General features: G+C 35.5%; 1 protein-coding gene across 2 annotated transcripts in view; it reads left to right on the top strand.

Moving 5' to 3' along the window:
- The window catches only part of LOC128229398 (AP-5 complex subunit beta-1-like), a 56,452-nt gene extending 33,122 nt beyond the window's left edge, over nt 1-23,330 (top strand). For both annotated transcript variants that reach the window (XM_052941301.1, XM_052941302.1), the window contains exons 15-25: nt 1,222-1,328; nt 3,803-3,875; nt 6,905-6,971; nt 7,434-7,495; nt 7,838-7,920; nt 11,028-11,106; nt 11,354-11,383; nt 11,644-11,707; nt 20,713-20,886; nt 22,016-22,116; nt 22,921-23,330. In XM_052941301.1, coding sequence (XP_052797261.1) covers nt 1,222-1,328; nt 3,803-3,875; nt 6,905-6,971; nt 7,434-7,495; nt 7,838-7,920; nt 11,028-11,106; nt 11,354-11,383; nt 11,644-11,707; nt 20,713-20,886; nt 22,016-22,116; nt 22,921-23,120 — 1,040 coding nt within the window. In that variant the 3' untranslated portion in view covers nt 23,121-23,330. The remainder of the gene's footprint in view (nt 1-1,221; nt 1,329-3,802; nt 3,876-6,904; nt 6,972-7,433; nt 7,496-7,837; nt 7,921-11,027; nt 11,107-11,353; nt 11,384-11,643; nt 11,708-20,712; nt 20,887-22,015; nt 22,117-22,920) is intronic.
- The last annotated feature ends 1,073 nt before the right edge of the window (nt 23,331-24,403 follow it).

Here is a 24,403-nt window from a genome sequence, read left to right on the forward strand (position 1 = left end):
AGGCAAAGGTTATTCAGCATATTTATTGTTTAAGATCACAAAACACCGTTTCATTACATTTTACAACATGTCTACTCACAAATAATGTAACAGATGGATTAAGGGATTTTGTTAATCTTAGTCCATCATCCAGAAGTTGTCCATCAACATTTGCTTCAAATGACATCTCCTTCTAAACCACCTGGCCAATTTAGATGAAACATTACTGGGATGTGCCTTTGATAATGCCCTTTCAAACTTCAGAGAAATTTATTCCATGCAGAACTCTGGCTGCAGTGACAACTAAAAGGACCATGTGTATAGCTTTGAAAGAAATACCACAATGTGTATACCACGTGATAATTTGCGTCATAAATGCTACGTTGGAAGGCAATATTTTGCTTTGAATGATGACTTAAAACAAAGATAACTTTTCATTTTCTTCATCATTTTAAATAAAACAAAGGGCAGTCTATGTCCCTCAAAGAGCCCCGCCGGAGTTTGATTAGGTGATTAGTTTCCTTAAACACTTCCCCAAACCTGTTTCCAAAATAATGTTTTGATAGTGCTTCATCATTTATGACCTAATTTATCACGTGGTATACACTCACTGTACCAATGTTGTCCTCGGATGAGCTATACTGGGACCTTTTGACTTACCTTCTTAATTTTTATTTATGAAGCTAGAGTAATGAAATTTGGACCATATTAATTTTATAGTTTTAAAAACACATATCAATTCTGTGCTTTGGTGACTGTAACTACTTCAACATTTGACAATATTTCTTGATCTTTGTTTAATATATAATAGCATTATCATAAACCAATTGACTAATTCATCCTCATAAATACAGGTTTAAAACTTAACTCAGGTGTGTGATTTAGGCCCATCATTGCCCTCTTGTTTACTAGTTTGTATCCAACGGAATGGCTTTTCATACAGTGACAAGTGAATTGTTAGCTTCAGCTTCAATGGTACTGGATGTGTTTGTACAAATATTTCATTTTTGAAAACAAAGCCAGGCCATCTTAGTACTTTTGAGCAGTGGTATATATACTATCACCTGTAATTTGTCAGTTGGTTTAGTCTCTGTTCCTGGAACAATCCTAATATTGTTAAAATGGAGCCATAAAAATCCTTATTTTAGCCCTAAAATTATTTCAGAATTGCCCTTAATGTCTGCAAGAAGATATCCAACATTTTTCCTAACCTCTTTTTACAATTTCACCACCATGTTTCAGGTCTATGTGGTTTGCTGTTCACCATGCTGTCCAACTATAACCACACAGATGTCCAGGACAAGGCTAAACTCTACTACAGTCTAGTAACCAGGGCAGCACATAGCAAGGTAGGTCTTCTAGAAATATCTTCTTCAATAAATGAATTTTAGAAAACTTATAACAGCAGCTGATGTTTAGGATCTGTCACAAGTCATCATATGATACACACTTTTATTCAACGAGTTCAGGAACTTTGTAATGTAATTAAGCACGCCTTTTGTGAGCTGAATAACATATTTTCTTGACCATTTGAATCAATTTATTATCCCCCGCCTATGAAATAGGGAGGGGGATATTGAAATGGCGTTGTCCGTCTTTTCTTCCGTCCGTCGTTCCTTCCGTCCGTCACCTGCGTTTTTTCAGTAACTAGCCGGTATAATTTCATGAAACTTAAAATAAATATGAACCACTATACAGGAATGATGCCTGTCCAAAAAAAAAATTGATTGGTCAATTGTCCTTGGAGTTATTGCCCTTGATTTTTTGAAAAATGCACATTCACAGCCATTTCTCAGTCACTAGCTGGCAGAATTTCATGAAACTTAAAATAAATATGAATTACTATACTGGGATGATGCCTGTTCATTTTTTTTTGGATTGGTCAATTGTACTTGGAGTTATTGCCCTTGATTTTTTGAAAAACTCTCATTTACAGCCATTTCTCAGTAACTAGTTGGTAGAATTTCTTGAAACTTGAAATAAATATGAACCAACATACTGCGATGATGCCTGTTTATTTATATTTTGGATTGTGTAATTTCTATATGAGTTATTTGCCCTTGATTTATTAAAAGATCCATGTTTGCAGCCTTTTCTATGCAACTAGCTGGTAGAATTTCATGACACTTGGAATAAATAAGAACCAACATACTGTGATGATGCCTGTCTATTTTTCTTTTGGACTGGTCAATTTTCCTTAGAGTTATTGCCCTTCATTTATTAAAAAATCATTGTTTGCAGCCGTTTCTCAGTAAAACCAATGTGCTTATCTTATTCTTTTTGAGATTTTTTTTAACCTTCAAGCACAAACAAGCCATCAAGCACAAACAAGCCATCGTTGGCGGGGGATATCTTTTCACTGAAAATGCTTGTTGTATTATAAGATAACTGGTGAAGCCTTTAAGATTTTTTTTTTGAAATCAAGAGCAAATATCATATCTATTTTCCTCTGATGACTTATATGGAAAAGTAACTATTTTACTCAAATATATCTTTATCATAAAAACAAAATGAGAAATAAACATATTACTTGCTGGAATATTACCAACTCAGCAATTGTTGTTTCCAATTAAACTGTTCACAAATATGTGGAGTGGTTTTGTTATATTACACATGTGAAATACAGAAAAATATGTGATGATTATATTAAACTGATAACAAGATATAGAATGTGATAAAGTTTCCTTCTGGCCTCAATTTCTGGAAACATCTCAAGTCCCCTTTAACATGATTAAGCTAAGCTCACTTTTTTGTTTGGCTGTAATTTGTGTTATATTTACATTCTTTCTAGTTTTGGACTTTAATTGAGTAGAGACAACTTTAACTATTTTGACTGTTTTTACTAAGTTGCTTTCTAATTGTCTTTACTAAGTTGTTTTGTAAATGTGGGCCCTGAATAATAATAGCTTTAGCATACAATTATTTTTATTATCTAAGAAAAAAATGGTCATGGTATAAGCCTGCTGTCAGCATCATTGGCTATGGCAGTGTCACAGAAAACTGAAATGTCAGCCATATGTCAAAAACTGACCAAAGATTATCACTTTATTATCTTAATTTTAGACATGTATGTAACGTTGATTGTATAAATTAATCATGTTCATCATTCAGGCTAAAATCTTTGTTGAGTTTTGCCCCATGTAGAACTTGTTTTGAGCAAAAGAAAAATGTCAAGTATTGAATCAGCTGATGGTACTCTAGCTATGTTAGAGTCACAACAGCTGAAACACGCAATTTACTCTAAAACACAAAAGATGCAGCCCTTTTCTTAAATTGCATGGAGTAATTTTAAATGCATAAACTGGTTATGTGGAGCAACATCTGCCTTTGTTGCCATGTTGTTGTTGTTGTTGTATATCTTGTCCCTCCTTCTTAGGAGAACCGCACGGTGTGCGTATTAAAAATTCACCTTCGCCCGTAAAATGTCAATTATATATACGAATCACAGTTTATGTACGCACATATTATGTTAAAAGTTCACAGGATTTAAAATGTTATCGCGTAGGTTTATGTATGTACGCACTATATAATAGATATTGTCACACTGGCATAAAAATAGTTCATAGTTCATAGTCAGCCAAATTCTCGTAACATACATGCTTTTGTAAAAGATGAAAAGAATACTCCATAATGGGCCTGTTCCCATGGCCTCTCACAATGGACACCAAGTCTTGTACTGTCATTAGCAACATAAAACCATAATTATTATGTAGATGACACTCTTTGCCATTGAATGCAGGGTTTAAAGGCATCAGAATTAGTATGATATGTGTTGTTAATTAGTATGATATGTGTTGTTAATATTGGATAAATTCTATACAAGGTGCGGACAGTGCTACAGTCATCACTAAGTGACGCAGAATCCATGAGTCAGGCGTTATCTGCAATACTACCAGGTATACAGTTACATTGTACTTGAACTGGTGGGGGAGGGGGAGGGTAACCATACTGTCAAACTTATTTAGTACTATAAAAAACAAAAAAACAAATACAGTAATGTTATATTAATTGAGCAAAATTTTATATGCCTCTGAAAGAGGAGAGCTGGCAGATAAGAGTATGAAGACAATTTAAATTAAATGTCTAAAACAATTGTTGAAGAAAAAACAACACTTAAAATGTGTCAGTGATCTTTCTTTCTGGTAAAATATGTCATTGATCTCTCCTATTTGTAAAAGGTGTCAGTAATCACTCCTGCTGGTAAAAGATGTTAGTGATCTCTTCTGCTGGTAAAATATGTCAGTGGTCTACCCAAATGGTTAAAGGTGTCAGTGGTCTCTCCTTTTGGTAAGAGGTGTCAGTGATCTCTCTTACTGGTGAAATGTGTCAATGATCTCTTCTACTTGTAAAAGATGTCAGTGATCTCTCCTATCGAAAAGAGGTGTCAGTGATCTCTCTTACTGGTAAAAGGTATCATTGATCTCTCCTACTGTTTAAAGGTGTCAGTGATCTCTTTTACTGGTAAAAGGTGTCAGTGATCTCTCCTATTGGTAAGAGATGACAGAATGATCTCTTCGATTGTTAAAAGGTGTCAGTGATCTCTCCTGCTGCTGGTAAAGGTGCCAGAGATCTCTCCTACTGGTAAAATTTGTCAGTGATCCCTCCTATTGGTAAGAGGTGTCGATGATCTCTCTTACTGGTAAAAGGTTTCAGTGATCTTTCCAATTGTGTAAAGGTGTCAGTGATCTCTCCAATTGTCTTAAAGTGTCAGTGATCTCTCCTGCTGGTTAAAGGTTTCAGTGATCTCTCCTACTTGTAAAAGGTGTCAGTGATCTCTCCAATGGTTAAAAGGTGTCAGTGATCTCTCCTGCTGGTTAAAAATGTCAGTGATCTATTCAGTTAGTAAAAGATGTCAGTAATTTCTCCCATTGGTTAAAGGTGCCAGTGATCCCACCTATTGGTTATAGGTGTCAGTGTTCTCTCCTGCTGGTAAAATGTCTCAGTTATCTCTCCTGCTGGTAAAATGTCTCAGTTATCTCTCCTGCTGGTAATGGTGACAGTGATCACTTTTATTGGTAAAAAGTATCAGTAATCTTTCCTATTGGTAAAAGGTGTAATGATCCCTCCTGCTAGTTATAGATGTCAGTGATCTCTTCTATTGGTAAAATGTGTCAGTGATCTTTTCTGCTGGTAAAAGGTGTCATTGATATTTCCTGCTGTTAAAATGAGTAATTGATCTCGTGTCAATGATCTCTCCTACTGGTAAAAGGTCAGTGATCTCACCTGCTGGTAAAAGATGCCATTGATAATTCCTGCTGGTAAAATGGGTAAGTGATCTCCTGTTAATGATCTCTCCTGCTGGTAAAAGGTGTTAGTGATATTTCCTGCTGGTAAAATATGTCAGTGATCTCTCTTACTGGTAAACCGTGGGCAGTTGCCTAATTCCGGATTTGCCTAAATATTCGGAAATCGTTTAAAAAGCGTTTCGGCGACCGTGATCGATATAGAATGATCACAGTCTACGCAACTGACCTCCATAGCAACAGAAACAACACAAAAGTGCAGCTATTCGAGTATAACCCCAAAATAAATACCTCTAAACTTTAGCTTTCCTAAATGTCAATATTAAGTCACGTGAGGGATGACGTCACACAGCGCGAGCTTTTATATTGAAGTTCTACAAACACTAGACCTATTATACGATGTTTATGACTTATCGTCAATCACGAAATACAATGCCAATTACATATAAAGTAAATAAATTGACGATGTCATTGTTTTGTGTGTGCAGCATTTGATATGAAAATGAAGCAAAAATGAAGCAGATTCGTACTGTCAAAATTATTCAAATTCAGACAAATTAGTATTTCGGATACGCCGAAAATACACATACAAATACTTCAGAGAAGTATAAAATTTATATACAGGTTAAACATTTAATACATGATGTTCATTTAAGTAGCATTTAAATATTCTTATTGACTTGATAATATTTACTTTGTTCTTTGAAAAAATCTGATTATTTAGGCACTGAATGCAGGTTTTTGGACGTCGTTTATGCCCTTATTTCGTACTGAATATTATATTATAATTATTTTTTTTTCTTTTATTCTTTTTCCATTTTGGTTGATATAGTACCCAACATTTTTCTATTAAAATTTCATGCACTTATGTTCAGTAATTATGACAATATTTTAAGAAAACTTCAAAATTGATCCGGAAATAGGCAACTGCCCAGTAAGTGATATCTCCTGCTGCTTTTGTTATAAGGATGGTTATCCTTGCAAAAGTGTTCATTACACAAAACTGTGTTAAAAATGTGCTTTTTTATTAAAATATACACACAATATGTATTAATAATTGTTGAGATATTTTTTGAACTGTAGAATAGCAGACGAGTGCTTTGGCATTCACTCAGCAGCACTATTGTTAAAAGTTGTATTGTTTACCTGGTCAACTATGAGAGAAGAAAGTAAAAAAAAAAAAATTTGTTCTGGTATTGTGCCAGGTAGATGACCTTTTTGTTTGTGATGTTAAAGTTTCATGAACTTTCTATCAATATACTATCAGTTAGAAAAGTTTTGTGCAAAATCTCGATCATTTGGCCATTGCTCAAAACAATCCTAGAAAATCACTTGAAAGTTTGTATGTAATCAATAACAATATGCATATGTGCTACAAGGCTTAACACTCTGGCTTAAAATATTTTGGAGTTATTCCCCTTGACAAACTGCGAAAAAGAATAATTGGCATGGTGGTGCTCTTGTTTATAACAAAATGTTTTAAATTTTAATTTCAATAATATTTCAGTAGTTTATATAAATAGGCAGAATGTACAAAAATGTGCATAACTCTTATTTTAATTATTGCCCATAACTCTGACCTAAATCAATGTGGATTTATGGCCTTTTATTGATTAAAAAGGGTTGGCATTTAATCCACAGCACTCCTGTCTTCCAATAATGTTGCAAAAATGTATTTTCAGAGACAAGCGAAAAGAAGTCATTGGCAACAATTATTCACCTTGACACCTCTGTGTTTACCTGGGACAGGTGAGAAATTTAAAACACAACTAGAAATGAAAAAAAAAATTGTGTTAGTACAATTATATCACTAGAATTTAATCATATTAATTGCATTGCAAGTCTTTCACAACAGTGGTAAAGGAATGTGATTCTTCATTTGGTTATGTAAGTTTAAGAAATATATGAAGCCTGATTATCAGAATCATATTTTCTTGCTTCTGATGAGATAAATGATGAAACAGAAAGTTTGTCTGTAAATATTACATAAATTTTATTTGAATTTGCAATAAATATTTTTTAAAAATAATGATTCCTTACAGTCGAAGAGTATTCAAATAAATTTCTAGATCTTTAAAAAGTTTGCCCCAATAATAGTAAACTGACTTGTTACAGTAGTGTATTCAATTAAATTCAATTGAAATTGAATTGAATTGAATTGTTACAGTAGTGTAAGTGTCAATGTGTAACTTTCTAATCATTTCTTTTCAGACTTTCTGTTGATGCAAAGTATATATTTGCCAACAAACACAGTCAAACCAGAGACAGCAATGGTATGAAAAACAGATGCTACTTGGCCAATTAGGGCATTTGAAATCAGACACTATTAATAGCTTTTCTGTGGCATTTCTATTTGATGATATACCAACATTAAAGGGAAATGCCTCTAATTCAAAATGATTGTTGTAAATAAATGTTTTATTTAGAAGGAATGTTAATAATATAACCTTTTACAGATGTTATTAATGTTATAAAAGACTCAAAGCCATTTACTTGGCAATAATAAACTTTGGATGATGGCTGATGATATTTATGTTGTCATGTTTCAAATGTCGATTGAAACTGAAGAGTCTGAGCCCCTATAAAAAGCCCCACATGTTCTTCATGTGTTCCAGAGTCCGAGTGTAGCCTGAGCCAGTATGTGGACAGATTGAAGCAAGTGGATGCCTGTGTCAGGCTGACATGTAGACTGCAAATGGTTAGTAGATTATCGTTACTGGATTTGACCATTTCAAGTAATTTGCCACTTGCCAGGGGTGAAGCTAGACCAAGATTAAGATCAGCCATAGAAGGGGGTCAAAAGGCATTATTTCTTTGATAGTTTGTTTTTAGCTCGACTATTCGAAGAATAAGGAGGGCTATACTACTCGCCCCAGCGTCTGCGTCCGGTTAAAGTTTTAGGGCAAGTTGGGATTTTCACTTATAAGTCCAATACTCTTCATTTTATTGACTTAATACTTCACACAGTTGTTCAGGGCCATCACAAAATGAGGTTAGATAACTCCATATTATCCTTTATACAAATTATGGCCCCTGATTGGCTATGGAACTTGGGTTAAAGTTTTAGGGCATGTTGGGATATTTATTAATAACTTCTATACCCTTCGTTCAATTGACTTAATACTTCACACAGTTGTTCAGGACCATCACACAATGAGGTTACATAACTCCATATTATCCTTAATACAAGTTATGGCTATGAATGACGTAGGTTAAAGTTTTAGGGCAGGTTAAAGTTTTAGGGCAAGTTGAGATTTTCACTTATAATTCCAATACCCTTCATTCAATTGACTTAATACTTCACACAGTTGTTCAGGGCCATCACATAATGAGGTTAGATAATTCCATATTATCTTTTATTAAAATTATGGCCCCTGATTGTCTATGAAACTAAGGTTAAAGTTTTAGGGCAGGTTGGGATATTTATTGATAACTTTTATACCCTTCATTCAATTGACTTAATACTTCACACAATTATTCAGGACCATCACACAATGAGGTTTCATAACTCCATATTATCCTAAAATTTTAGGGCAGGTTAAAGTTTTAGGGCAAGTTTTAAGATTTTAATAAAAAAAACTTCTATACCCTTCATTCAATGAACTTAATACTTTGCAGAATTATTGACGACCATATTACAACAAGGAACATAACTCCATTTTAACCCTAAATACAAATTATGGCCCTTGAATGATTTTTTTTTTTTTAATTTTCCTTTTAATATCTTTTGAAAAGCACATTTTTATATTCTTAACCACATTTTCATAAAGGAAAAACAAGTTATTTAAATGACTTGCGTCATTGTTCGGGCAGGTTGGTGGGAAGGCAGCGTCAAAGTCACCTTATGTATTGAATAATTTTAGCTAGGTTTGACATAAACAGACCAAACTTGGTATATATGAAGAGTTTATGGAGACCTTTTATGGGAATGCGTTTGAGGCCCCTAGGATCAAAGTCAAGGTTACCTTTGATAGAAAAACGGTTGGTATTAAATAACTTAAGTGACCAGACTTGGTATATAGGAAGAGTTTATAGAGACCTTTCCTGAGATTGTGTTTTGGGCCCGAGAGTTATGGTCTAGGTCAAGGTCACTGTTGCTATAAATAGAAATATGGTAAGTACTGAATAACTTAAGTTAGGGTTGACATAGTGTGACCAAACTTGGTATATAGAACAAGTTTATGCAGAGCTTTCATGGATTGCCTTTTGGCTCCCTTGGGTCAAGGTCACTGTTACTTAAAATAGATTACTGTTTCAATTATGGTTGACATACTGTGACCAAACTTGATATGTAGGAAGATTTTATGGAGGACTTCCATGGGATTGTGTTTGGGGCTGTTAGAATCAAGGTCACTTTAATTTTTGTCTTAAAATCAGTCATTTTTTGTGTAAATGTCTGGAAACCTGTGAAATAAGACTGCTTACAAAAGATCAGATTGCAGGTTTTCATATTTACTGATTTTTTAGCAACACATTTAGCCATAAAACATTAATTTTCGAAAGTAAAATGAAAACTGCAATCTGATCTTTTGTCAGCAGTCTCATATCAATGATTTCCAGACATATTCGCAAAATTGGCTGATTTCAAGATTATTTTTTTTAATAACAGTATCTGCGAGAGTGCAGCTTTAACCCTGGCCATAACTCGATAGCTGTTTAAGATATGTCAGGTATGCCTGGTCAACATTGCTTCCTACATGTGTGTGTCAGGTATGCCCAGGTCAACATTGCTTCCTACATGTATGTGCCAGGTAAGCCCAGGTCAACATTGCTTCCTACTTGTGAGTGTCAGGTAAGCCCAGGTCAATATTGCTTCCTACATATGTGTGTCAGGTAAGTCCAGGTCAACATTGTTTCCTACATGGTTGTGTCAGGTATGCCCAGGTCAACATTGCCTCCTACATGTGTGTGTCAGGTAAGCCCAGGTCAACATTGCTTCCTACATGTATGTGTCAGGTAAGCCCAGGTCAACATTGCTTTCTACATGTGAGTGTCAGGTAAGCCCTGGTCAACATTGCTTCCTACATATGTGTGTCAGGTAAGCCCAGGTCAACATTGTTTCCTACATGTGTGTGTCAGGTAAGCCCTGGTCAACATTGCTTCCTGCATGTGAGTGTCAGGTAGGTCCAGGTCAACATTGCTTCCTGCATGCGAGTTTCAGGTAAGTCCAGGTCAACATTGTTTCCTACATGTATGTGTTAGGTAAGCCAAGGTCAACATTGCTTCCTGCATGTGAGTGTCAGGTAAGCCCAGGTCAACATTGTTTCCTACATGTATGTGTCAGGTAAGCGGGGGTCAACATTGCTTCCTGCATGTACGTGTCAGGTAAGCCGGGGTCAACATTGCTTCCTACATTTTTGTGTCAAGTATGCCCAGGTCAAAATTGCTTCCTGCATGTATGTGTCAGGTAAGCCAGGGTCAACATTGCTTCCTGCATGTGTGTGTCAGGTGTGCTCAGGTCAAAATTGCTTCCTACATGTATGTGTCAGGTCTACAATCCCTCTTGCATGTATGTGTCACGTATGCCTTGGTCATCATTGCTCTCTACATGTATGTGTCCGGTTTACATTGCTGTCACATGTATGTATAGCTATGCAAATGCTAGTTCTAAGGTTTGCACCAACACATGAAATGTAGAGAAAGCGCTGCCATGGTGAAGGGATGTACTATGCATATGAATTCACCAGAAGTTAACTAGATTTTTCCAAGTAAAGGGTAGAAGCATCTTTTTTGAGTCAAAATAATTTATGTTTTAAAATCAAAAAAAAATGTTTATTGAAAACAGTTATTGACCTTACTTTTCAGGTGGCCAGTTCTCCATATCAGCTGGTCCATGCAGTGTCTGTTTCCATAGAAAATTCCACAAACTTTAAGGTCATTCCAAGTAAGTATTTGTTTGAAAATTCAGTTTTCATGAAACAGTTTTTTTTCCTTTGTTAAGTTAATTCCAACCTGGCACAATTCTTTGCTGTGTACGTGTAGGGATAGAATGTAATGATCACATTTTTCACAACAGTTTTTCTGTTTTAAAACTTGCTGCCAATTTTCAAGAAACTTGTCATCTTGTAGCTTAACCATTTGAATATTTAAACTTGCGATTGATTTAAAATAATCTTATTCTTTACCTTCAGAGGTACATGTGGCTTGTCTGCCAAAAGATGGTGAGTATTGGTTGAGGATTTATGTCATATTTGATGTTTGAAGCAGAATAAAAAGCTACTTTCATTTCTTTCAACGATTAGTTTAACTTTACTGTTAAGGGCATAATGAACAAAAAGATTGTCGCCCAAAAAATAAAATCTGTGAATTAAGTCAAACATAAACATACAGTATGTATTATGTATTTCATTAGTTGAAACAACAACCCGTAAATACAATGAATGTATTGCACAATGCTCTTGTATTATATTGCATGTTACAGGGGTCAAGGACATTGCAGTACAGCTGACACCAAACCTTCCCTTGCCACAGACTTTCCAATGCAGGTCTGTACTGTAATAAAGCAATTATTCCTCTTCAAGGTCTGTTTCTTTTTTTGTGCTTTTTGTAATAGACAAATTAAACCCTGATGATCCAAAGACTTGTTTATAATATTAGTTCTGTGTAGCCTATCATAGTTGTTAAAGGGTTACGGCAGTAGGTAAGCTGGGCAATTAAATGTGAAAGAAGGTGTGAATTCTCAGTATAAATGAAATCTTAAGTTTTTCTTTTTTTCTTAAAGCTGCACTCTCACAGATATACCATTTTTACAACTTTTTTATTTTTTGTCTTGGAAAGAGCAAATTTTTGCGTAAATATCTGCAAACCAATGATAAAAGATTGCTGACAAAAGATCAGATCTCAGATTTTCATATTTCCGTTAAGAAAATTAATGTTTTATGGCTAAATGGTTTAAGAAAAATGCATAAATTATCAAATTTTGAACTTAAATATAAAATGCGATGTATGAATGCGATCTATGTTTTTGTTAGGACTCTTATATAACTGATTTCCATGGATTTTCACAAAAATTGGCTCGTTTCAAGACAAAAAAAAAGAAAAGCTGTTCAATCTGTGAGAGTGCAGCTTTAAGGCTTTTAAAATACTAATAGTTCATTGTTGGCTGTTAGGGGCATATACCGTAAATGACTGGGTATTAGACGCACTTTTTTCCCTCAGATTTTGATGCAAAAAAATGCCTGCGTATAATACCCAGTAACAATTTTTTGAACTTTTTTTTCTGATGTCTAGCCGAGAGTTTGAGATTTATATAGAAAGGGATGTTACTCGCGTCATATTGATCGAGTATATACGGGTTAAAACGGCACTTGAAGATCGGGATACGGTATATCGTAAGACGTTTATAATTTCAACAAAAATATTTTTCGATTAAAGTTACGATAATTCACCTAAGAGTTCGTACACTCTAAATATTTGGACACTCATAATTATTTCCCAAATACATCAATCATAACTTTCATAGTTACCAAGTTTCACAGACGAAGATTATTGATTTTTATCTTTACAATGCCTGGCTAGATTACCTAACCATATACACCACTGTGACAATTTAATTAGTTACTACCCATCCTAAACGATTTATTGCCTGTTGAAAAGGAAGTGTGATATATTTATTTGAGGATTAAACAAACAACAAGGCCAATCAAGGGATTAAGAAAACATCGACATGGCATGTTTGTAAAACGATCTGCCAATAAGCTTTCAAACTTGTACCACACTTAAAGACTATATGAAGCAATAATCGTACATTAATCCTGCATAGCAATGTCCATGCTCTCCACGAGATCCTCGTGGGTATAACTGTAAGTTATGTGACGTCACACAGTGTGACTCTTTGATCTGAAGCCGATAGAATGTGTTTATTCAGTTCAGTGCATGTATAAAATGGTGTTTTAATTAACTTCATGAAGGATTTACACTTATAGGCGTAATAAATAAGTTTATGACCATTGATTACTACGGATAAATTAATAAGTGGTAAAAACCAAACATGAAGAAAAAAGGCACGTTAAACAAACATGTAAATAAAATGTAAAAATGATAATTTTCTATGTATTTGGAGAGCGAAAAAAATAATTAATTTATGGTGTCCGAACTCTTGTGAATTACGGTATTCAATATTATTTTGAATAATAAATTGAATTAAACAATAATCAAACTTACATATAAAAAACAAAGTTAGGCACTGTCAAAATATTTTCTGCATAACATAACTTTTCATTCTCGACAGTATGGTTGTATGGTTTTAAAGATAACCATCGCCATTTTCACGAAAAAAAAAATTTGTCACTGTCAACAAACATGGTGGCTGAAAATGCCGGACGATTTTGACATTTTTTCTATGCGTCTTTTAACCCAAAACATAGATTAAAAGTTTTTTTCTCGGATTTTTCACAGATTTTTTTCCCTGCGTCTAATACCCCCTATCGTCTTATACCCAGTCATTTACGGTATAGGGCCAACTTCCAAGTGCTCCAAACAAGGATTTTTAAAGAAAAACTGTCAGATATCTGCAACATGAGGTTGGTGTGGGTGATGGGAGGTGTGTGTCCTCCCAATGTTGAAATTTGCAAATAGCTGTTATAAAATGGTGCAACTTCAAGGTTATCTGAACACATTAAGTGAATAAATAAGGTGTGAATTTGGTAAAAAAGGGAAACAACTAGTACTTTTTTATGATTTTACATCTTGAAGATATATCAGATTACTGTACCTTGTCTTATTGTATTTGGATCAGATAATTTTGCAGGTTTACAGTTCTGCACTGTCTGAGAACGTTATGTCATGACACCTTTTTCTTTTTTTCATACTTGGCCTGTACCCCCCTTAGCCTTCTAGTTTAACATAATTTTTAGGCCATTCCAAAAATGTCATTTTTTCCAAATGTATGTGTATGGTAATACATTTTACTACGTCACTGGCCTATAGCATGATGTTGTGCTGTATGTATGTGTATGGTAATACATTTTACTACATCACTGGCCAAAAACATGATGTTGTGCTGTATGTAGGTGTATGGTAATGAAATTTTACTACGTCACTGGCCTATAGCATGATGTTGTGCTGTATGTAGGTGTATGGTAATACATTTTACTACATCACTGGCCAAAAACATGATGTTGTGCTGTATGTATGTGTATGGTAATAACATTTTACTACGTCACTGGCCTATAGCATGATGTTGTGCTGTATGTTTTTATACCCCCACAAACAAAGTTTGAGGGGGTATATAGTAGTGAGCTTGTCGGTCGGTCGGTCGGTCGGTCGGTCGGTCGGTCTGTCTGTCCGTCCGTCCGTCCGTCCGTCCGTCCGTCCGTCCGTCGGTCGGTCGGTCGGTCGGTCGGTCGGTCGGTCTGTCGGTTTTCATGGTTTCCAGACGATAACAAATTTTTGGTACACAGGTGTAACATCAGAAGATACAGGTCAAGTTCGATATTGGGGCTAGTGGGGCCAAGGTCAAGGTCATTGTTACTAAAAATAGATAAACGGTTTCCGGACGATAACTCATGAAAGGCTTGACAGATTTGAATAATTTTTGGTACACAGGTGTAACATCAGAAGATACAGGTCAAGTTCGATATTGGGGCTGGTGGGGCCAAGGTCAAGGTCACTGTTACTAAAAATAGAAATACCGTTTCCGGACGATAACTCATGAAAGGCTAGACAGATTTGAACAATTTTTGGTACACAGGTGTAACATCAGAAGATACAGGTCAAGTTCGATATTGGGGCTGGTGGGGCCAAGGTCAAGGTCACTGTTACTAAAAATAGAAAAACGGTTTCCGGACGATAACTCATGAAAGGCTAGTTTTTCTTGTCAGCAGTGTAACTTCTAAATTACTCAACAGATTTAAATAAAACAATACATGCATGATAAAAGAAGATGCATTGTGCAGAAACCTTGGAGTTATGGCCTCTTTTCAAAGGAATGGTTTGCCATTCCTGTGTCCAGGCGGCATTTGGGGGTATTTGTCACTCCTGTGACAGCTCTAGTTTGTATGGTTATAACATTTTACTACGTCACTGGCTTATGGCATAATGTTGTGCTGTATGTATGTGTATGGTAATAACATTTTACTACGTCACTGGCCTATAGCATGATGTTGTGCTGTATGTTTTTTGTATGGTTATAACATTTTACTACGTCACTGGCCTATAGCATGATGTTGTGCTGTATGTATGTGTATGGTAATGAAATTTTACTACATCACTGGCCTATAGCATGATGTTGTGCTGTATGTATGTGTATGGTAATGAAATTTTACTACATCACTGGCCTATAACATAATGTTGTGCTGTGTGTATGTGTATGTGTAATAAAATTTTACTATGTTACTGGCCTATAACATAATGTTGAGCTGTATATATGTATGTGTATGGTTATTAAATTTTACTATGTTTCTGGCCTAAAGCATAATGTTGAGCTGTATGTATGTGTATGGTGATAACATTTTACTACGTCACTGGCCTATAGCATGATGTTGTGCTGTATGTATGTGTATGGTAATGAAATTTTACTATATCACTGGCCTATAGCATGATGTTGTGCTGTATGTATGTGTAAGGTAATATATTTTACTACGTCACTGGCCTATAGCATGATGTTGTGCTGTATGTATGTGTATGGTAATAACATTTTACTAGGTCACTGGCCTATAGCATGATGTTGTGCTGTATGTATGTGTAAGGTAATTTATTTTACTACGTCACTGGCCTATAGCATGATGTTGTGCTGTATGTATGTGTAAGGTAATTATGCCCCCACAAAGTGGCGGCATATAGGGTTGCCCTTGTCCGTACGTACGTCTGTCTGTCTGTCTGTCTGTACGTACGTACGTCCCGAAGATTGTTTCCGATCTAATTCTTGAAAACCGTTTGTCCAATCCTCACCAAACTTTAAACACATGTTTGTGACCATAATATCTTGATCAAGTTCGATAGTCATGGAAATCGCTTTAGTCATTTAGGAGTTACGGCCCTTTTTTGCCAAAAATACTTCAAAAATATATTCCGATCTAATTCTTGAAAACCGTTTGTCCAATCCTCACCAAACTTTAAACACATGTTTGTGACCATAATATCTTGATCAAGTTCGATAGTCATGGAAATCGCTTTAGTCATTTAGGAGTTACGGCCCTTTTTTGCCAAAAATACTTCAAAAATATATGTTTCCAATCTAATTCTTGAAAACTGTTTGTCCAATCCTCACCAAACTTTAAACACATGTTTGTGACCATAATATCTTGATCAAGTTCGATAGTCATGGAAATCGCTTTAGTCATTTAGGAGTTACGGCCCTTTTTTGCCAAAAATACTTCAAAAATATATGTTTCCAATCTAATTCTTGAAAAGTATGTGTCCAATGTGGATCCAACAAGTTTTTTCCTGCCTGAATGGCGCCATATAACCTATACAGTCTTGCGATGCCGTAAAACCCAACTCAACTCAACTTATCCTATATGTGCAGATTATCCTGAATAATCATTATGGCTTATTTTCTGTGACAAAAAATCGAAGTGGGGGCATCCGTGTCCTATGGACACATTTCTAGTTTATTTTACTACGTCACTGGCCTATAGCATGATGTTGTGCTGTATGTATGTGTATGGTAATGAAATTTTAGTACCTCACTGGCCTATAGCATGATGTTGTGCTGTATGTATGTGTAAGGTAATTTATTTTACTACGTCACTGGCCTATAGCATGATGTTGTGCTGTATGTATGTGTATGGTAATAACATTTTACTATGTCACTGGCCATATAGCATGATGTTGTGCTGTATGTATGTGTATGGTAATAACATTTTACTACGTCACTGGCCTATAGCATGATGTTGTGCTGTATGTATGTGTATGGTAATAACATTTTACTAGGTCACTGGCCTATAGCATGATGTTGTGCTGTATGTATGTGTATGGTAATAACATTTTACTAGGTCACTGGCCTATAGCATGATGTTGTGCTGTATGTATGTGTAAGGTAATTTATTTTACTACGTCACTGGCCTATAGCATGATGTTGTGCTGTATGTATGTGTAAGGTTATTTATTTTACTACGTCACTGGCCTATAGCATGATGTTGTGCTGTATGTATGTGTATGGTAATGAAATTTTACTACATCACTGGCCTATAGCATGATGTTGTGCTGTATGTATGTGTAAGGTAATTTATTTTACTACGTCACTGGCCTATAGCATGAGGTTGTGCTGTATGTATGTGTATGGTAATAACATTTTACTACGTCACTGGCCTATAGCATGATGTTGTGCTGTATGTATGTGTATGGTAATAACATTTTACTAGGTCACTGGCCTATAGCATGATGTTGTGCTGTATGTATGTGTAAGGTAATTTATTTTACTACGTCACTGGCCTATAGCATGATGTTGTGCTGTATGTATGTGTATGGTGATAACATTTTACTACGTCACTGGCCTATAGCATGATGTTGTGCTGTATGTATGTGTATGGTAATAACATTTTACTAGGTCACTGGCCTATAGCATGATGTTGTGCTGTATGTATGTGTAAGGTAATTTATTTTACTACATCACTGGCCTATAGCATGATGTTGTGCTGTATGTATGTGTAAGGTAATTTATTTTATTACGTCACTGGCCTATAGCATGATGTTGTGCTGTATGTATGTGTATGGTAATGAAATTTTACTACATCACTGGCCTATAGCATGATGTTGTGCTGTATGTATGCGTATGGTAATAACATTTTACTACATCACTGGCCTATAGCATGATGTTGTGCTGTATGTATGTGTATGGTAATAACATTTTACTACGTCACTGGCCTATAGCATGATGTTTTGCTGTATGTATGTGTATGGTGATAACATTTTACTACGTCACTGGCCTATAGCATGATGTTGTGCTGTATGTATGTGTATGGTGATAACATTTTACTACGTCACTGGCCTATAGCATGATGTTGTGCTGTATGTATGTGTATGGTAATAACATTTTACTACGTCACTGGCCTATAGCATGATGTTGTGCTGTATGTATGTGTAAGGTAATTTATTTTACTACGTCACTGGCCTATAGCATGATGTTGTGCTGTATGTATGTGTAAGGTAATTTATTTTACTACGTCACTGGCCTATAGCATGATGTTGTGCTGTATGTATGTGTATGGTAATGAAATTTTACTACATCACTGGCCTATAGCATGATGTTGTGCTGTATGTATGTGTAAGGTAATTTATTTTACTACGTCACTGGCCTATAGCATGAGGTTGTGCTGTATGTATGTGTATGGTAATAACATTTTACTACGTCACTGGCCTATAGCATGATGTTGTGCTGTATGTATGTGTATGGTAATAACATTTTACTAGGTCACTGGCCTATAGCATGATGTTGTGCTGTATGTATGTGTAAGGTAATTTATTTTACTACGTCACTGGCCTATAGCATGATGTTGTGCTGTATGTATGTGTATGGTGATAACATTTTACTACGTCACTGGCCTATAGCATGATGTTGTGCTGTATGTATGTGTATGGTAATAACATTTTACTAGGTCACTGGCCTATAGCATGATGTTGTGCTGTATGTATGTGTAAGGTAATTTATTTTACTACATCACTGGCCTATAGCATGATGTTGTGCTGTATGTATGTGTAAGGTAATTTATTTTATTACGTCACTGGCCTATAGCATGATGTTGTGCTGTATGTATGTGTATGGTAATGAAATTTTACTACATCACTGGCCTGTAGCATGATGTTGTGCTGTATGTATGCGTATGGTAATAACATTTTACTACATCACTGGCCTATAGCATGATGTTGTGCTGTATGTATGTGTATGGTAATAACATTTTACTACGTCACTGGCCTATAGCATGATGTTTTGCTGTATGTATGTGTATGGTGATAACATTTTACTACGTCACTGGCCTATAGCATGATGTTGTGCTGTATGTATGTGTATGGTGATAACATTTTACTACGTCACTGGCCTATAGCATGATGTTGTGCTGTATGTATGTGTATGGTAATAACATTTTACTACGTCACTGGCCTATAGCATGATGTTGTGCTGTATGTATGTGTATGGTATTAACATTTTACTAGGTCACTGGCCTATAGCATGATGTTGTGCTGTATGTATGTGTAAGGTCATTTATTTTACTACGTCACTGGCCTATAGCATGATGTTGTGCTGTATGTATGTGTATGGTAATGAAATTTTACTACATCACTGGCCTATAGCATGATGTTGTGCTGTATGTATGTGTAAGGTAATATATTTTACTACGTCACTGGCCTATAGCATGATGTTGTGCTGTATGTATGTGTATGGTAATAACATTTTACTACGTCACTGGCCTATAGCATGATGTTGTGCTGTATGTATGTTTATGGTAATAACATTTTACTACATCACTGGCCTATAGCATGATGTTGTGCTGTATGTATGTGTATGGTAATAACATTTTACTATGTCACTGGCCTATAGCATGATGTTGTGCTGTATGTATGTGTAAGGTAATTTATTTTACTACGTCACTGGCCTATAGCATGATGTTGTGCTGTATGTATGTGTAAGGTAATTTATTTTACTACGTCACTGGCCTATAGCATGATGTTGTGCTGTATGTATGTGTATGGTAATGAAATTTTACTACATCACTGGCCTATAGCATGATGTTGTGCTGTATGTATGTGTATGGTAATGAAATTTTACTACATCACTGGCCTATAACATAATGTTGTGCTGTGTGTATGTGTATGTGTAATAAAATTTTACTATGTTACTGGCCTATAACATAATGTTGAGCTGTATATATGTATGTGTATGGTTATTAAATTTTACTATGTTTCTGGCCTAAAGCATAATGTTGAGCTGTATGTATGTGTATGGTTATTAAATTTTACTATGTTACTGGCCTATAGCATAATGTTGTGCTGTATGTATGTGTATGGTTATTAAATTTTACTATGTTACTGGCCTATAGCATAATGTTGAGCTGTATGTATGTGTATGGTTATTAAATTTTACTACATCACTGGCCTATAGCATAATGTTGTGCTGTATGTATGTGTATGGTTATTAAATTTTACTATGTTACTGGCCTATAGCATAATGTTGTGCTGTATGCATGTGTATGGTATATTTTACTACCTAACTGGCCTTAGTCACTGGCCTATCCACGGGCAACGGCTTCAATGACAGTATCAGTGTTGTTAGGTTGTGGGGCATAGTGCACAGACAGAATGTTACCTTGGTAAGAGCTACTCTGGCTCTTAAATAGATGCCATTGTATATCAAGACACACAGGACACTTGTTTAATGTGTATCCAAAAAGATGCTCAGTATTTTTATTGGTGAAGAGGGGGACTGAACCCGCAACCCCTGGGTTGACGGTCAAATGTCTTCTAGTGTTCCAATCCCCCACTTTTGTTCTGTTATGTGCAACAAGTGCTGCAGTATTTTGTATATTGTTATGAAGAATTCCATCCTTTTCAGTGTGGATTTCTTTGATGACTCGAAGCAGACCTTTACCTGTAGCCTTCCACCGGTTGGCTTGGAGTTCAGTCACATGATGATGCCGTTACCTTGGCAACCAACAAACTCCGATAACATGGATACTTTCTTCTCTCTGCTGTGGGACTGGGTACTTCAGAAAGAAGGAAAAGAACGGTTTGTATTGTTTGTGTGTAGAAATAGGTTTAGATAGAAAAAGCTTTAACTATTGAACATACAAAATCAGCTTAGTTGGCATTCAATTTGATATGTACCGGTATTTTGGCTGAATCATTCGAAAAGTATTCTTATGTTCAGGGTTATATTATGTGCTTGTTTTGAATAACAATGAAGAAGGCTGTGTATATTGCTTTGCACATTTCGCTCAGTCGGTCAGTATACCAAACCATGTCTGATTGATAACTAGAGAATGCAGGACTAAGGTAAAACATGGTATGGAGGTTTGTCATAGGCGGCAGATGACTGCAATTGATTTTGTAGTCAGTAGGTCAAATGACATGGTCACGGTGACCTTGAACACCAAAATCTTGTCTGAAGATAATTTAAGTATGTTCTGGACGAAGGTCCACATTTTTGGTAAGAATGTTGGTTATGGCCTGCAGATGACCCTCATTGATTTTGGGGTCAGCAATTCAGTCAGAGTGACCTTGAACACGAAGCCTTGTATGATCAATATAAGGAAACAATTAGACCAATAGTCATGACCTGTAGATCCTATTGTAGAATCTTTTTAGATCAGCAGATCAAAGGTCAAGGTCACTAGATTGACCACATTCATGGCCATCTTTTAAAACAGTTTTTAAGAATGAATAAAAACAGAATAAAATGAGTAATAACTAAAATAACTAAAATGTTTTGCTTGAAAGTTGCAAGAAGCCCACCATTGTCATATGATTACAATTTTTCGGTTACCACTTCATTATCCATTTAACTGTTTCGCTGCTGTCAGGAGGAAGCATACATGTTTTACTTGAAACAACAACTCATCACCTCCTATGAAACATTTAGAACTTGTAAATAACTTTACCAACTATCCTCAAACTTAGAAAGGATGTTGGTCTTAACTGGAATGACTTGTTCACTGTCATCTTCTGTATTTATACAAGTCATGTATGTCATGTCTGCCATTCTTTCTTAAAATAGCAAGCCATTCTTTATTCCATTTCTTGATCAAGATAGGCCTTAGGGAGTATGGTTAATGAATGAGTATTCTTTCACGGATGTATTCCCTACTGAGGAATAGGATACATGTTTTATGCCTCATTGTTCACATCTTATGCTGCAGGAAGGGCATTCAGTCAGTAAAACTGTTTGATGTCAGTGCTGAAGATTTCCAGCATATCAACAACAGCCACCTCAAAAGATTTGCCATAGGATCAAATCAGGGTAAACATCTGTTTTGTCTCCATTTTCAGCATACTTAGTTTTAGTGACTTTTTTACATTGGCTTTAATTAAGAAATATTACACACCACTGAGGGTCATATGACATTATAAAAACTGGCCAGTCAGCCCCCAAAGGTGTTTATGGACCGAGGCGTAAGCAGAGGTCCATTTACCTTTGGGGGCTAACTGCCCGGTCCTTATAATGCCATATGGCCTGAAGTGATGTGTTATATTCTGATATTATTAGTTATTATAGTTATATAATAATTTTAAAGCGCCTTTGATGTGTTTTATTGAACACATGTAATAATGTTTACTTGCGAAAAAAATTGTCGTTGTGAAAATTGCAAGCAGCACTCACCAGTTTTATGACGTCAGCGGTCCATATTACATGACGTCAGCGGTCCATGTTATGTTTTTGGTGAGTTTCGGACCGGCCAAAAACAAGATACCGCTGACATCATAAAAATTGGATTTTTACGGACCAATAAACTTTATATACACAAAGAAGGGACACATTTTTGTATAATATTAATTGTTATACTTACTCTCTACTAATAAAAATAAGTTCTGATTTTAAGAAAAAGAAAGTTATAAATGATGAAATTATGTCAATTGAGTTACTAGGCTACAGCATATTTATGCATACATGTATATGGATAAACTCTGTCTGTTTACTGACAAGAGTGTATTTATTTCCTAATTCAATGCATTGATTTTTGTCAGTCTTGTGTTGTTGTTTTTAACAGTTGCATGGAAACTTTATTATGTTAAGAGTTACCAATCTCACAATGTTCTTTTGCAGAAAAGTCTTGCAACAGGTATGCCATCTTTTTGCCTCCAAGTCACCATGTGTTACTGAAATGTCAAGGTCAGAGAGATGACGGTCGCTCTAGTCATACAGTAGTGGTCACCATGGTGATGGACATTACAGTGTTATTACCTCATGTGGATAAGTTCTTGCAAGCAGTGTTTAACACAGTTAATAACGGCAGTGGACTTTGACAGAAAAATGTGTCAGTTATAAACAGGTGTTGATTTCCAATTTGTTGCCAAATTCTTTAAGAAAAGACAAGGATATCATAACTTAATTTCATCTTTCAGAAAATTAATTTTCTTTTTATTGTTCTATTATAAGACATTTTTTAGGTGAACATGTGTATATAACTGTGATATTCATACTATCTCCATAGTGCAATAAACTTTTTTATATATTTATCAGTATTTATGTTTGTCATTTTTGTTATCGGGAGGAAAACACTTTCATCAAGCGTTGTTTATTTCTTGTCATAAGCACCTTAAAGTTATCATAGTAAACAAAACATCATAGTGTTGTCCTTATAGCCACAATTTCCCTGTACCAGGTTATATGAAAACTCTTCGTCACTGAAAAGGCTCTTGTTTAATGAGTTTGTAATTATCTGCCCGTGCCAAGTGGCTGCATAATGACTTGACCCAGCTCAGTACCATCATTATATTAGTGACACAATTCAGGTGACCGCAATTTCTGGTTACAACTAGATATCAGCAGAGATCTTGGATGACCTTGCCATTATCTTCTGACCTGTTTACTATATGTACAATTTTGTAACTGTCTTTCCTATATGACTTTGACCTTTTTACTGTGTTTTTAAGCAACGGCATTTAAATTTTAAGCATGTCAACTGGGATTCCCTAAGTACATTATGTTTCTTTGAAATGGTTACAGTTGTTTCCAAGGGTCAAGATTTTGCCCAAACTGCTGCTTTCGGCAATGACAATATCTCAACTAATTTTTGATGAAATACAGGAAAGCTACATGAAGCTACATATCACTCATGGTTTAACAGATATGGGGAAGAATTGAATAAGTAACAGATGAAGTGACAGACAATCAGACATCAATGGGGTGAGAAGTAATTCGTTAATTGTGTTTGTTTTACACTTGAAATGGCATTGTTTGTAGGGTATTGCAGAAGAACATGTGTACATTTCTTTCAAATGACACCGTCACCAGTATGTACTGAATTTGTCAATTTTTGCTGTATTTCTGATCCATTCCCACCTTACCTTCACCATGACCACATTCTTATGTTCATTGTCTTTAAAGTAAGGATTGATTTCATTGGCTAATGCAAAGGTACATCTGTAGTGGCCCGGTATGGCTTCGATGACCATAGCTTAAAGTCGTGAACTTGACTTGAAGTGATAACTGGCAATCTGATCTTAATAAGATTGGTAGATACATAATATTTAATTTTGTAGCATAACATTTCTGTTACACATAAAATCAAAACAAAGTTGTTCTC

This window comes from Mya arenaria, chromosome 3, assembly GCF_026914265.1.
Source record: "Mya arenaria isolate MELC-2E11 chromosome 3, ASM2691426v1".
Classification (NCBI taxonomy): Eukaryota; Metazoa; Mollusca; class Bivalvia; order Myida; family Myidae; genus Mya; species Mya arenaria.